Below are 16,194 nucleotides of genomic sequence, written 5' to 3' on the forward strand. Positions count from 1 at the left end.
TGAATGGCGATTCAGAGATTAAAGCCCAGGTGAGGGCAGCCATACTATAGACTTTCTAGAACAAAGTACAATTGTTTGTCTTTCTCCCCAGCCTCTTACTTTTGGTATCGACTAAGCCCCTTCACCTGATGTAAATGAAGCATCGTCTCCAGAGAACGCATCTTTGTTTGGCTGTTTCCTCTCAGGAATAGGGGTTTAAGTGCCGCAGCTTTGAGTTGAACTTGTTATTTTAGAGACGTTCTGTCGTTTCTCTTCAGACCATACCTGTGGGAAGGTATAGTGGAACTCTGGAGCGGGCAGGTTGGACGGGGCAAACCAGCATGTGAAAACCAGAGCTTCCGATGGCCATACTTGCTATTGAGCTTTGTCAATCCATGCAGAGCTGGTCTGAAATTGTGGCTTCCTCAGGAAGAGGGGGGCTGTATCTCACTTCTTTAAAAAGAAGTGAGCATGCACCTGCATTTAGAAATCATTAACCCTCGTGAATCTTGCATGAATTCCAGCCTGAATCAGTCCGTCCTGCCAAAGAGCTATATGGCTGTTAGAAGCAGTGTATATATAACCACAGATGGTCGAAGCCGGTCAGTCTCCTAAATCCAAGTGTTTGTCGTTTTTAAGGGTCTTAGAATTTATCACCTGAAAACTAACTCTCCTGGGAAATGGATTGTTACCTTCAGAGGGACTTTTGTTTCTTGGTCTAAACAAGTTCTACATGTAATCCGTATCCTTGCTTTTGTTGGTGTCAAATAGCAAGGGAGCGTCTTGATTACAGGTTATGGTGGTAGCTTGTCTCAGGTGCAGCAGGAAAACAGCTCTTTCTGGGGTAGCGTAGCCTTGTGGAGAACGGGTGTGAATTAATAGAATTTTAAATGAGAATTTTGGTCTGACAATAAATGAAGTTTAAAGATCTAAGTTCTTACATTTCTAGGTAGGGCATGTTTCTGTTGCAGAGATTCCAATTCTGAACTGCAGTCCTGATCTAGAAATTGTACCATTTAAAAAAAAAAAAAAAAGTGTGTGTGTGTGTATGTATATATCACCCACACACAGTATGATCGTGTAGTTATGTGTATCACCATCGTACTGTGTGTATACATATACAGAAGAAATATGTATATAATATACAACCAGACTGAGCTGGTTATAGTAATTGTCCGACAGAAACCAAATTCCAATTATTGACCTACACAGGACTGTGAATGAGAGTGGAAGGATATAGTTTCATCAGAGGGACTTAGTGAAATATTACGCTAGTTAAAAACACGACTGGGGTGTGGACAGGAAGGCATATCATTGCTATATATAGTGCTGCTGTTGGTTTGGTATGTAAGTGCCATGTCTTGGGGTTCAGTGCCCTGTTTTAGTTACTCACTCTTGGCTTGAGTCGGCATTCCTGCGGTTAGAGCCGAGATGTGGTAGTAACATGACCTGGGTTCTAGTTCTTTGTAACTTGGTCACTGGTTTACTCTGTGAACTTCGGCAAGTCACTTACATTCCTGGGTTACTTTGGAAAAAGTGCTTTGAGATCTCTATACATGCTATATAAATGCTAAATATAATTGCACTTTTTACAGCATTTGCATTGAAAATCCCTTAACAGATGATGCCGGAAAATATTAACAGAATGTTGCTTTTACCCCCTGAATTCTGCAATAGGAGTTATTCATCCTTGTTAGCCTTCCAGCATATCTAACTCTTCCTAGAGCATCATTTTATGCCAATAATCTGATGGGGTAAAGCTCTTCTAGCCATGGAGGGATCTGTTTAAATGAAAAGAGCATTCTTGTAGAAAAACAGCATTCTTAGAAAAGGGCATGTGTAGACCATTGTGCATAGAATCCGCTTCACAAGGAGTAGAGCTGTTTGAAGGCTGGAAGTGCAACTCCTGATTCTCACCTTAATTTGAGTGACCACTTGCCTTTTTCTGTTTGTTGTCTGGTGTTCAGTAAAATTTTATTGTTGATGGAGTATTCTAGGATTCCTGCAATACCAGCTTTAGGATTATCAGAGGAAAAACCTGTGTTGCTGTTGCAAACCTTCTTACAATCCTTTCTTCCATAGCCATGACTGCAGCAGAATAATTGTATTAGCCCAGTGACCTTGCCAAAGTTCCAAAACCGTTCTCTGCATTCTTGCTGGAGACTTGATGTATCACCAAATCAGCCCCAATAATCCCTACCTGCTTTCCAGGCTTCATGTCATCGCCATGTTCTGGATGAAGTGGTCTTGTCTGACCTAGTCAGTATCCCTATTAAATTGGACATAGGAGTCACTTTTAGTGATGTAGTGCTGCTTGCCTGCAAGTGCTAAGGCAAGGAGTGAGACATCGGGACTGTAAATTTAGCACTCCCTTGTGGCAATATAGAGCATTGCAGCTTAAACTACTGTGCTTGAATTTGAGCTGCTCCCAGAAAGGAATCAAGTTCCAGGCAGTAAGGAGAAATCCTTAAACAGAACCAACTACTTAAAATATTCTAAGAGGTTAATAATCACAATTCATGGTTTTACAGTGTTTTGAAGGTGTAAATACTTAACCCTTATTGGGCCAGATCCTCTGTTGGTGCAGATTGATTCCAGTGACATCAGTGGAGCTTTGCCAATTTACACCAGGGAAGAATTTGGCCCATTATTCTTAATTATCAAGTGAAGTGTTATTTCCAGTTTCACTGAGAGAATTCTAACACGTTAGCAAACACACAAAAAAAGACTTTGGATCGATGCTAAAAATGAGCTAGCATAAAAAGTCAGATATTGGCAGTGAATGTATCTGTGACTAATAGACATGTGCTCTGCAATGTTTGCTGAATTGCAGCATTGTAATAGTGGTTCGAGCAGGGAAGGACTGTAAGTAGACTGCCTAGCATCTATCCTTGATGCTGCCACTGGCCTGCAGTGTAACCTTGCGTGAGTCAGATAAATTCTTAGCTTTAGTTTCTCCATTTGTTAAAACACGAGTCCCCACCTCAGATGTTAGCTCAGAGCTTGCAGATTGCCTTGTGATCTCTGGGTGAAAAGTTGCTAGAGAATTGTAGTTAGGAAAATGAGAAGTTCAAAATACTTTTGTGTTTTTCTGAATGAACTGAACTTCTATTTAATAAAGAATCTTTTGTTGAAAGTTAGAAGATATGCCTTTCTAGGGACTTGAAGGGTCTGGGGTTAGGCAACGGGCAATGGAGCTTTCAATGGTAGCTCTCCAGCAAAAAATCTGGTCCTGTTTGGTAGCTATTACTATCCAACATCTGTTTGGCCTATGTGGAATGTGGTTTGTCAGTCAGTCCCTATTAGGCAAATGGCCACATCACAAAACCACCGTTATATTTGGCCCTCTTACTGTCAGTTTCAGCAGAGGTCAAGGGTGGAATAAGACACGGGACTGGGTGGAATAAAAACTCCCCATCGCCCACTCCTCCGGTGTTCCTAGAGATGTAACATCCATGAAAGGGTTGAAGCACATTGGCAGAGGATGACAATGAGCCTTTTCTGTAAATAAGGATGCTAAGTGTGATTTTACTCTGAACGGTGTCTATATAAAAATGGCACCACCTTAGCAGCTCTGTCTGCTGCATGCTTTCAGAATAGATCTGCTGACTTTACGAACTACAAATCAGTTTTGATTTCTGTTAGCCTGGCAGAGTCAAGACAACTCTAGGAGAATGAACTGGAGACTAAGCTTTCCTGTAGAATTATTTCCCATCTTTCAGTCAGTTGTATGCAAACCCATTGAAGTTAATAGGGTTGCCCAGGTGTTGCCAAGAGCCTAACTTGGCCTGTAGGATTTTGATTATTGATGGTGATGCCTGAGATGGAAAGAACTCATCTTGATTCTCTGATCCCAGACTGAGTCTGCAGGGTTGGCAGTTACCGCCCCCTTCCCATCATTTTACTAGTTAACTGAGCACATCTAATCATTGGGAGGGGGTAAATACAGAGCCCTGCCATGATGTATTTATACTACCTTCATTACTAGAGCATTGCTTGTAAGAGTAGGAGTGTTCGCTTCAGTCTCCTGGCCAAATTCCAATTTGGTTAATTACAGTTTGCCAAAATATATTTCCTATGGCATTTTCAGCTGCAAGTGGTGTCCTTCACTTTTTGACCTGTTACATAGAGTTTCCTGTGCACTATTAAACAGCTGTCATGTTCCACCCTAGAGATGAAGTGATCCTAACTTTATTGTGTGATCCATTTATTACTTTGTCCTCCTTTGGGACTTTGTAGCAGCCACATTTATACAGATATGTCAAGTTTCCAGGCAGCCAAGCGGCTGGGGGTTTCTCCAAGTGTCACACCCCAGAATTATGATAGCCACATCTTCTATGGCAAATCTTAAATAATCCAGTGTATGGTGTATTGCTATGAGGGTTGCTTTATTTCTACCTTTGGTCTTTTGCACAGAAGGTATCTAGCATCTTATGGTCTCCATATTTCTTGTCAGTTCTGTGGTTGATAAAATCATCTTCACTTCAATTCTACAGATTTCTGAGGGCCCCCTTTCTGATTAATAATCCGCACTGTTTTCAGTTTTAGAAAAAGCACTTAAGTTACCGGAACAGAAATATCTTTATTCTTCTAACTAGTGTGCCTGTTGGTAAAAGTGATTGAAACATGAGCTTGAAGTGTTTGTGGAGGAGAAATGGGCTTATACCATGTGTGCTAAGCTAGGCCCAAATTAATACCCCCAATTATATAATAGAAACTGCTACTCAGTCCCCACTGAAATAATGCAAGTAGCCCTTCTCCAATGTAGTCTTTGAGGCTATTAGGATTAGCCTATTCTGTCAGGCAGTGGATTTTTTATACCACATGTAACTGGGATTCTTTCTTAACAGATCCAGTTTGCTGACCAAAAGCAAGAGTTTAACAAGCGCCCAACGAAGATTGGTCGCCGTTCTCTGTCCCGTTCCATCTCTCAATCCTCTACAGATAGCTACAGCTCAGGTAGGTACCGCTGCTGGCTCCCTTCTGCCCGTGTGCCTCTTTAAGCTGCAAGTGCTCTTTTGTCCATTTGTCTGCTGGGCCTTCACTCACAGCCTGGGTATCTCATAGTTTTTCCTTCATACCTCTATGAGGTTTAGGAAAGGGGATGAAGAGAGAATGTGTCTCTCCATATACAGTTGGCACTTGGATGCTACACTAAATGGGTTTCTTACGCAGAGTCTGGCTTAAAACTCAGATTTAGGCTTCCCTGAATCTCTAACCCTATTGCTCCCTCTCGAATCCCTCATGTGTCTTTCCAACTCCTCTTCCTCCCCTCCAAGGCTTGTGCAACTTCACACCCAGCGTACAACTGTGCTTGTATTTCATCGTGTTCCTCCACATTAGCTGTCCTAATTGTTGTTCGAGTATGTGTCAGCGTGGATCCCACGATAGTCGCTCATGTGCACAACATCAGTCTTTGAACACAAGAACTAAGGGTCACCCAATGAAATTAATAGGCAACAGGTTTAAAACAAACAAAAGGAAGTACTTCACATAATGCAAAGTCAACCTGTGGAACTCCTTGCCAGAGGATGTTGTGAAGGCCAAGACTATAACAGGGTTCAAAAAAGAACTAGATAAGTTCCTGAAGGATAGGTCCATCAATGGTTATTAGTCAGGATGGGTAGGGATGGTGTCCCTAGCCTCTGTTTGCCAGAAGCTGGGAATGGGCAATGGGATGGATCACTTGATAATTACCTGGTTTGTTCATTCTCTCTGAAGCACCTGGCATTGGCCATTGTCGGAAGACAGGATATTGGGCTAGATGGACCTTTGGTCTGACCCAGTATGGCCTTTATGTTCTTATGTATGTTCTTGTGTTATGACCAGCAGCATCCATTGGAGCTGCACGTGCTACCATATGAAGGCATAAAGGGTGGAGTGGCTCAGTTCCTTCTGCCTGTGTCCGTGAGATGGAACCTAGTGCGTCTCCAACGTACTAGTCTTTAACTCCAGCTAAGCCTCTCAGAATTCTTGAAAATAAATAAATAAATCAGACTTCTTCTGCTTCCTTTGAAGAACCGCTATGAATGAACTCAGTCCATTTGGAGTGATTTTTGATGGCCAGAGTCTCCTGTTCAGGATGCCTTAACATGACAGACTCTAAACCTGTGGTTTTCAAGCTCTGCCTTTCCTGTAGCAGGCTAATTCCATTAAGATAGGCACAGCAGATGCCTCTTCTGTTTGGGAGAGAGTCATATACTTGATAGGTGCCAGATGTGCTGCTCGTTTTCTTCCAAGATGTGCAAGCCATGGGACGCACAACAGAAGCGTCATATGTTGAAACAATCTATGAAGATCTTTTTGGACCTAGAGGAGACAGGTACCAGAGCCCACCAGGTAACGAACCGACCATCTTCCTTGAGTGCCCTGTCTAGCTGACACACAATGCCTAAAGCCAGCCCAGAGAAGACGGCACTGAGAAAAGACTTTAAGCCAACACCTCCACTATCAAAGTGCAGCACCGAGAGAGGCTTCCTTGAACACAAGGACAAAGACTACAGATGGAGCTCAGTGTCTTCCCACAAGGAAAGACCACATAAGGGGGGCTGGGGCATATGACTTATGAGGAGAGGCTGAGGGAACTGGGGTTATTTAGTCTGAAGAAGAGAAGAGTGAGGGGGGATTTGATAGCAGCCTTCAACTACCTGAAGCGGGGTTCCAAAGAGGTTGGAGCTAGACGGTTCTCAGTGGTGGCAGATGACAGAACAAGGAGCAATGGTCTCAAGTGGCAGTGGGGAAGGTCTAGGTTGGATATTAGGAAACACTATTTCACTAGGAGGGTGGTGAAGCACTGGAATGGGTTATCTAGGGAAGTGGTGGAATCTCCATCCTTAGAGGTTTTTAAGGCCCAGCTTGACAGAGTCATGGCTGGGATGATTTAGTTGGTGTTGGACCGCTTTGAGCAGGGCATTGGACTAGATAACCTCCTGAGGTCTCTTGCAACCCTAATATTCTAGGATTCTATAAGACTGTGGGGGAAAACCACTGAGCCCCACACAGCATCGAGAGGTAGTGATGAGGGACCACCTACCACTGAAGCACAGAGGAAAAGTTCACTGGCACCAGTGACACAACCTTCGGCATTTATGCCTTCAACAGAATCGCTGAGGATGCTCAACGTGCCCCTCGAAGAACTTAGAACTGAGATACTTACCAGTATTGAAGCAGACCTTTGTACTGAGAGTGCCCCATACCTCAGTGCTGCCACTAGAGAGATCTATTCCTCTTCTCCATCACTGGATCACACGTTCTCGCCTCCTTTGAGCAGAGAATCCTCTCCCCAGAGTTCCCTGGGTAACACAATAGAAAGATCTTGGTGGCTCTGGCTCTCCCTGCAGAACTCAGCCACCGTCACATCAGGAATGTCACTGAACTGGCCAATATCAGATAAGCCTGCCATAACTCTCTGGCATGCTGCTCTGGCTTTATTGAACTTGGTGGGATCTGCCTTCGTAAGCCTCTAGGACTCAATCTCCATCTCATGCTGGGAAGAGAGAGAGATCATGCTTCCCAGAGGCACTGTTGGCCAGACCTTCAACACTGGGCCTGGGGAAAAAGCAATAACAATGTTCTACCTCACCACCTAAGAACCTTTCATCTTCTTCACCCAATGCAGCAGTGTTATCAGTGCTGAGTGACTTCAAATAATTTCAAGAACTACTTAGGACAATCGCAGAGATGCTAGAAATAGAGACATCTGTCATACAAGAAAAAATCTCCTAAAATGTTCAACATACTGACATCTTTGGGCCTACAGGGATTGCTCGCCCAATGAAGGACTGCTTGATCCCAGTAAAGTCTTGTGGCAAATGCCTGCCTTGATACCTACCACTCACCCAAGAAGGATAGCAAAGCATTACCAAGTCCCTCAGAAGGATTGGAGTACTTCTACATCCATCCCAAACCAGGCTCACCTGTGCATGAGCAATCCAAGTCCAATAAAAGCACCCCAAAGTACAAAGGCCTAAAGAAGCTTGATCAGTTTTGGAGGAAATTCTACTCCTCTGCCTTCCTCCCAGTATGGGTGGCAAGCTCAGGCCTTTCTGGTCAAATATAACATTTTGACCTAGAATAGGGTGACACCTTTTCTGTCCCATCTGAGAATAGGGAAGAGCTCAAATAAATAGAAGGTCAATTAGGGGCCAAGGCAGCCCTACACTTGGCAATAGACTCTTCAGACACCACGGTCAGATCTAGGGTTATGGCAATGACAATGCACAGAGCATCATGGCTTCAGGCATTGGGCATGCCCAGGGAAGTGCAGGCCTTAATCAAAGAACTGCCCTCTGAAGTCATGGAACTAGTCAACAAATGGACAGACAAAGCTCTGCACTTCTTAAAGGACTCTTAAGGCCATTTTGTGCTCCCTGGGGATCTGTACCCCAGCCCTGTACCATAAACCATAACATCATCAACCCCAGCCTAGCCGGAGAAACAGATTTTATCACACCAAGCGCCTCATTATCATGCTAGGCAGAACCCAAATGAGACAGGAGTCACCAGCTTTCCTCATTGGTGACACACCAATTCCCCTGATACCCAGTATAATATCCAAAATCAGACTGGACAAGGCCACTCTGATAGCTCTCTACTGGACAAGGCAAATTTGACTGTTAGACCTATTGCAAATGTCCAGTCATCCTCCTATCCATCTCCCAGTCCATCCAAACGTGATATCTCAGACTCATGGTCAGCTGTTGCACCCAGAGCTGCAGTTGTGGCACCTGACTTCTTGGAAGTTGGCTGGTTGAGCGTTACTGATAGGGACTGTTCTCGGCAGGTTCAAGAAATTCTCAGACATAGCATGAAGCCCTGTACTAGGATGATCTCCTCCAAATGGAAAAGGCTTTTCCTTGGGCAAACCAATATAATCTGGACCGAGGAGAGGTCCTGATACCAAGGACCCTGGAATACATGCTGCACTTAAAACAAGCTAGACTAACATTTAGTTCTCTCAAAGTCCACCTTGCAGTAATATCAGCTGCAATGGTATTAAAATTCCTCAGGGGCCTCCTGTTTACTTATTCACATGTTAGAGGCCCAGTTCCTACATGGGATCTCACCATTGGCCTCTTGAAATGTATGGAGCCTCTTTTTCAACCTCCTGTTGGATTGCTCGATGCACCACCTTACTCTTAAGACAGTTTTTTCTGGTTGCTGTCACCTCAGCCAGGAAGGTCAGCGAGTCTAAGCCCTTATGGCTGAATCTCCTCACACATTCTTCCATAGAGACAAAGTTGTGTTGAGACCACACCCTAAGTTCATATCTAAAGTGGTCTGAGAATTTCACTTGAATCTATCATTTAACCTGCCAGTCTTCTCCCAAAACAACACTTAATGCTAAGGGAGAAGCAGCTACACTCTCCGAATATTTCAAGAACTTTGTTCTATTACCGTAACATGACCGGCTGCCCCCCACCTTATGTCTCCTCACCTATTCGTGGTTATATCCTGCTCATCAAAAGATGAGCCATCTCATCACAGAGAAACACACACGCATGATCCACTCAGATTTTATCTGCTATCAGATAGTTTTCCTTCCAAAAATTAAGGCGCACTCCATCAGGGCACAGGCAGCAGCAGCAGCCTACTTTGGAAACGTGCCAGTATCTGAGATCTCTAAGGCATCTCCATGGAGCAACCCACTGACCTTTAGTTAAACATTATGACCGTGTCATGATAGCCAGGTCTGTTGCCAAGTTGAGGAGGGCAGTGCTTCAATCATTATTTGACCAATGCAGCTGGAAGTATTCATTCCCACTCTCCAGGGAGGATACTGCTTGCCAGTCGCTTACAGTGGGATCCACACTGACGTATTCAAAGAACGAATGGATTGTTACCCTGCAGTAACTGGTTCTTTGAGATGTGGTCATTGGGGCAAGTCCCACAACCCGCTCTCCATCCCTTCTATTCAGAGTGCTCAGCAACACGGGCTTTGAATTGTGGGGGAACTGAGATAGAGTTGCGGCTGCCCCCCACCTTATGCCCTTGTATAGAAGCACGAGGTGGCACAGGGCACACTCCCTTGACAGACTGCTATGCAAAAACTCTGATCTTGCATACATGAGATGCATGTGCACCTACGATGGGATCCACACTGACTATAGCATCATGAAAAACCACAGTTACATAGGATAACTAACTTCTTTCCTGTTGTCTTCTCCCACTTTTGGTTTTATGGCCTCTGTCTTGCTGCCCCTACGGTTGGAACATCCTCCCATGCTGTGTATTCCAAATGTCCTTCCTCTCCTGTCCCTCCTGAAAACCCACTCCTCTGAGAAGCCACCTATGCCGATCTCCCTGACAATGTCTCAGACCTGAACCACTGTCTCAGTTTCTCTGTTTGAGACTACGAAGTTTTGGGGGTAGGGGCTCTATCTTTTTCATACTCTCTAAATAACAGATGGAGAATTCACCTTGTAGTTTGGGGGCAGCCTAGTTACAAGTGGGCTTGATCATTAATGACTTGAGGCTGTTTTTTCTAATTCTTGGACTTTCTCTTTCTATTGTTGCAGAAGAGAGGCCCAAACAGCTGAGTGTGGGCTTTTCCCTGCCACACTCAGCACAGGCACATGCCAAGGGAACTCTCTCTGCCCCCAAGGAAGCAATGAAGCTATGGCTAGCTCATCCAGGTGTAGTAGGGTTTTCACCCACATGTTTGTGCTGGGCTGCCGCGTTCCTTAATACTATAATCCACTGCTTTGCCCCGTACCGTGTGAACACTCCCCCTGCGGCTGGGAGGGTGACCTATTTCTCCCACAGTGGCTGTATTTCCTCACAATGGGTTCCTAGGAGGTGCAAAGGAACAACGCATGCTGTGTCCTCCCCATATAAATATTAGCCCAGACTCAATGTTCACCATACCAGTTATACAGACAAGTATGTCTCAATGAAGTCTTAAATCTAACTCTACCCCACATGGTAACACAAGCTTTAAGCTGGCACTAACGCTTAGGATTTCTCCAGTATAGATCTGTGATCTAGTATAGCATTGCACAGCCTTTACAATACTCTTTGAGAGCTAATCAGTATTCTAATGTGAATATTTGGTATGACTGTCATTTTTTAAAGACTAATGTTAGTCTAATTAGTCTGACTAATATTTCTTCAATTTGTGGGTGCTCCAGACCCATAGCTGAAAGAGCTCTGAGTGATTTCCTGTGAGCTCTCCTCCATGTCGTGCACTTAGTCTCTCCCACTACAGCATCAGCAGTTTAATTTGTATTAATAAAACCGTGCATTTTTGTGCTAATGCAAAGTGCTGGGTTGACAGCCCTGGAGAGTGAAGCCCTCTGTTCCCAGGACAATTGCATTTGCAGGTAGTGGTGACTCCCATCAATGTGCCTCATCCTTGTCCTGGAGAGATGGATTTTAGAGCCAAAAGGGGAGTTTAGTTGACAGGCCCATTGAGTCCTGGCACCTGTGCACAAAATGGGTGGCAGTTATGCTGTTGTTGTGATGTGAACTCCAGTCAGGGGCGGCTCTATCTTTTTTGCTGCCCCAAGCACAGCAGGCAGGCTGCCTTCGGCGGCACGCCTGCGGGAGGTCCCCGGTCCCGCGGATTCGGCAGCATGCCTGCGGGAGGTCTGCCAGTCCCGCGGCTTTGGTGTACCCACTGCTGAATTGCCGCCGAAACCGCAGGATCGACGGACCTCCCACAGGCATGCCGCCGAAGGCTCCCTGACTGCTGCCCTCGCAGTGACCGGCAGGGCGCCCCCCGCGGCTTGCCACCCTACGCACGCGCTTGGAGCACTGGTGCCTGGAGCCGCCGCTGACTCCAGTCCCTCTAGGAATGGATCTGAGTGAGACCCTCCAAGCTCATTTCATGTAAAATATCAAAGAAGCATCTAAACATATCAACTTTCAGTCACTACATTATTACTAATGACCATCATTCTCTCTGCTTTCTTTAAAGTGGCAAAGACCTCTCTTGTGTCCAAGTTAATCAAATGATCATTTTTTAGTTAAGGCGGGTATTTCCAAAGGGACCTGAGGAGTTAGGTCTCCAAATATTGAGCAGAGTACCTAACTCCCTTAAACCCCTTAGAACAGGGGTAGGCAACCTATGGCATGCGTGCTGAAGGTGGCACACAAGCTGATTTTCAGTGGCACTCGCACTGCCCGGGTCCTGGCCACCAGGCTCTGCATTTTAATTTAATTTTAAATGAAGCTTCTTAAACATTTTAAAAACCTTATTTACTTTACATCCAACAATAGTTTAGTTATATATTATCGACTTATAGAAAGAGACCTTCTAAAAACGTTAAAATGTATTACTGCCACACGAAACCTTAAATTAGTGTGAATAAATGAAGACTTGGCACACCACTTCTGTAAGGTTGCCGACCCCTGCCTTAGAAGATTCCCAGTTGTATAGGTCACTGATGTGCTATAGGGGCGTCTCATGGGAGTGCCTTGTTAAAAATTCTACCACTAAACTGAAGGCTGGGGGGGAATTTCCCTTCCTCTAGGGTCTGCTGCTTTCTTGCTTTTGCTAACCAACTCCTAACAAGGGTGACTCAACCCCGAGGCTCCTAAAATACTTCTGAAGAGCCGATTATTTGCCTCTTTATCTCTCCCCACGTCCCATTTTGTTGTACAATTTGAGGACGCTTTGTTGTATCTTTCACGTACAAAGCATAAACACCTCCAGCAGCCTATGGTGTAATATGTTTGTTTGCCAAGTGACTCACTTATTTATAGGCTTGGCAAAATTTTATTTTTATTTGTATTTATTTTTTTGTAATTCTGATGGATAATATTGATGTTTATTTTTAATTTTTTTTTTATTTTTATCAATTAAAATGTTCACAGTTGCAAAAAGTTAAAGATAATTTTTATCTGTTTACATTTTCAAGAGTTGTGGGAAATGAGGGAATGTGGGGGGGCAGACAACAATTTAATGACAGTTGACTTTGAGATGTAAAAAATTAAAACTTTATAACTCTTAGAACACATTAGCAACATCAAATGTCAAAATATACAAAGTAAATATCCTTAAATCATACTCTAAGTCTCAGCAGCATTTTTCTTTCTTTGACTATCTTGAAATTTAGATTATCATCGATGGAAATATTTTTTAGCAGTTTATGTGTGTACAGTGAAATTGATGTTTACCATCATTTACCAACAAAAACCTAATACTTCCAAGCCTGCTTATATAAAAATCCAATCCCTGTATTTCACTGAAAGAAAATTCAGAGTTTTTGTCCCATGCTTTCAGTGTTGCAGCTGTATTTATACTTGTGGTGGTCATCTTGTGTGCCCTGTAGATACACCAAAAGGCTCACAGTACAGTTTCACGGCCAGTCTGCTCAGCTAGCTGTCACAGCAAGTAGGGGAAAGGCAGCTATTTGCAACTGTAAGACCTGGCATTAGTCACAGCAGCAAGGCAGCACAGCCTAGTGGTATGCATGTGGTAATCCTGTCTCCGCCAGTGACTAAGTGGCTTGGCCTTTGGCAAATCATTTAATCTCTCAGTGTCTGTTTTCCCCCTTCTGTAAAATCAGGATAATCCTTACCTGCCTTGCAGTGGTGTTATGAGGATTAGTTAGTTAATATTTGTCCAGCGCTTTGAAGCGCTTAAGTGCTAAGTGTTGTTGTTGTGCACATTACACACATAAATTGGTTATCGAAATAAGATTAAGTTAATAATATCTTTAATTAAAGGAGATTGATTTCTTTCTCACGCTGTTTCATAACTTCAGTGGGGTCAAACAGAAAAGGAACAAGGTACATTTTCTATTAGCTTGTAATAGGCATCTTTAGGAGGTGCAGGTCTTAGGAAGGATTAATTAGTTAGTGGGGAAGTGCCCTTTTTTGGAATGTACCCTAGTTCCTCTTTTTATCACTGTTTAAAAAGAGTCTGGTGGTATCAGTAGTCAGATTTTCCTGGATCCAAACGCTAAATCCGAGCATCCTTGAATGCTGGGAAAGTTCAGATCCCCCTCCAGTTCCTGCCAGTTGGGACCCTTTCTAGTCTGCAGCTATTTCCCCCTCTCTTGGCCATCGGATAACACTGCCTGGCAACTGCCATTTCTTTGACATCAAATAGCTTTGCTTTGCTTACTTGTAAATCACTGAATGGGGGCCCTGACCTAAACTTTAAATTACATTTAGGAGATAGATAGATCCTGCAGACTTCTAGTATCTTTCCCAAATATGTGTATTGGGGAGATCCTGTCCTCGGTAATTTTGTCAAGTGCCACAGGAAAGTAGGGCTCACACATAACATAACTTCCTCTATGGCTGTTAACAGTAAAGATGCAGCATTTATGAAAATCTGGTTACTACCTATGTTTTACAGGCTTGGTTACAAAACGTACATTCAGCCCAAGGAGTAACACCCAGATATGGTTTTAAAAACCCTTTGCACAGATTAGCTGTTTTCAGGAAAATAATCCTGCATTAACTAGTTAATCCTTCTGCAGTTTTTGATCCCAGTGTTCAGTATTGTATAACTTGCTTTCTTTATTAAAAGATAGGCTTCCAGTTCTTCAGCTCCTTGAATGTGTTTTGCCGTCCATGTGCTGTTTGCAGGGTCAGACTTGCCTTTCGCACCCTTGCAGGGGACCAGATCCTTTGCAGAGAAATTTCAGTAATGTATAATTCTTAGTAAGCAGATTAGGCACAAGCAGGTCTTGAGGAGCCTGGCACGCAGACAGCACCAGCGCTAAGCTTTTTCCCTGGGGAGTGTTCTAAAGTGCCTGCGGGAGGCTAGAAAAGTCAATTACTAGCACACTGGGTGCTGTGTAAAAGACCATCTGCATACTGGCAGTACAGAACGGGGGGGTTTTAACTGCTTGGTTGAGATTTACTGACACCTAGATGCTAATGAAAGGCTGTGGGAGCGCTGGAAAGAGGAGTTTGTATCCCTATAACTTGAGTCCTTTGAGTAGCTTATCAGTAACAAAATCCCACTCTTGGGATATAACTGAGCCTGCCGTGGAAGCTTGGATCCCTCTGGAAAGTTCTGACTGCTGGAGGGACAGCACACATGCTTTGTGACATGGAATACTCCATGAGGGGCTGTATAAGGGGGAGCGGACACCTTCTGTCACCTGAGTTCCTCCTCAGACCATCTAAGCTCAGAATACTGGGGGGGGCGGGTGGAATGTGGATCTCAACTTTCAGTTTAGGTAATTGCTCTTTCTCCTTTTATCAGTACAGATCCCCACTTGTGGGAAACACTGGTGCAGATTCAGTTATATTGTGACGGGTCACCAAAACTGAGACTCTTTTCCGCTTGGCTACAGCCAAGTTGGGGGGAGGGATAGCTCAGAGGTTTGAGCATTGGCCTGCTAAACCCAGGATTGTGAGTTCAATCCTTGAGGGGGCCATTTAGGAATCAGGGGCAAAAATCTGTCAGGGACAGTACTTGGTCCTGCTGTGAAGGCAGGGGACTGGACTCAATGACCTTGCAAGGTCCCTTCCAGTTCTATGAGATAGGTATATCTCCATATAACAATAACAAAGGCTTTGCACTAACAACTCTGAGTCTCCTTGGAAGAAAGATAAATGTTTTCACAGAAGTTTGATGAAAACTCCCTTTGCTGAGATTTCGGATCTGGGAGAAACATGAGACCTCAGTTATGTTAAAAGATCCAGAACCAGTGGAAGAGAAAATGGTGGCTTGACTCCACTGAATTCCCAAACTATCTGGTCCTGTTTGATGTTATCAGTAGAACCATGTGCCTTGTCTTTTATCTTTCCAGTAACACTTGAATCAAGGGGTTTGGGGAAAAGGCATACAGAAACTGATGGCTTTAATTCAGGGAGAAGATAACGATCAGGGAACCGTAACTTGTTCCTCTTCCGGAGCACTATTCTGCTTATTTGGAATTCTCTTGTGCTGCAACAAGATCTATTTGTCGTGTTCCACAGATTGGGGTATGGGGAAATAGTGAACAAGTCTTGGAGACTTAGGGTTCCAGAGCTTGAGCCTGAATGTCTACACCGCAGTTTTACAACCCCGTAACCATAGTCAACTGACATGGGACAGCTGTGGGTGTTTAATTGCAAGGTAGATATACCCTTAATGCACAGTAAGCCAGGGTGTGAGCATACAGTGCACTAGTTTGCCACACACTAAGCAGTTGTGTAGACAAGCCTGTAGTGTGTCTTTAGGGATTATTTGTGTGTCATGTTGCTTGTTCTGCTGAGTTTGTCTGCCCAGGTATTCTCCTTGTCTGGGAGCTGAATAGTTGGTGATGT

General features: G+C 44.0%; 1 protein-coding gene across 1 annotated transcript in view; it reads left to right on the forward strand.

Annotated features, from left to right (window-relative positions):
- AHCYL2 (adenosylhomocysteinase like 2) overlaps positions 1-16,194 on the forward strand; it is a 79,622-nt gene that overhangs the window by 10,957 nt on the left and 52,471 nt on the right. Inside the window, exon 2 of the mRNA XM_024193102.2 lies at positions 4,830-4,938. Coding sequence (XP_024048870.1) covers positions 4,830-4,938 — 109 coding nt within the window. The remainder of the gene's footprint in view (positions 1-4,829; positions 4,939-16,194) is intronic.

Source organism: Terrapene carolina, unplaced genomic scaffold, assembly GCF_002925995.2.
Source record: "Terrapene carolina triunguis isolate 2854851 unplaced genomic scaffold, T_m_triunguis-2.0 Scaffold68, whole genome shotgun sequence".
NCBI classification, from domain to species: domain Eukaryota; kingdom Metazoa; phylum Chordata; order Testudines; family Emydidae; genus Terrapene; species Terrapene triunguis.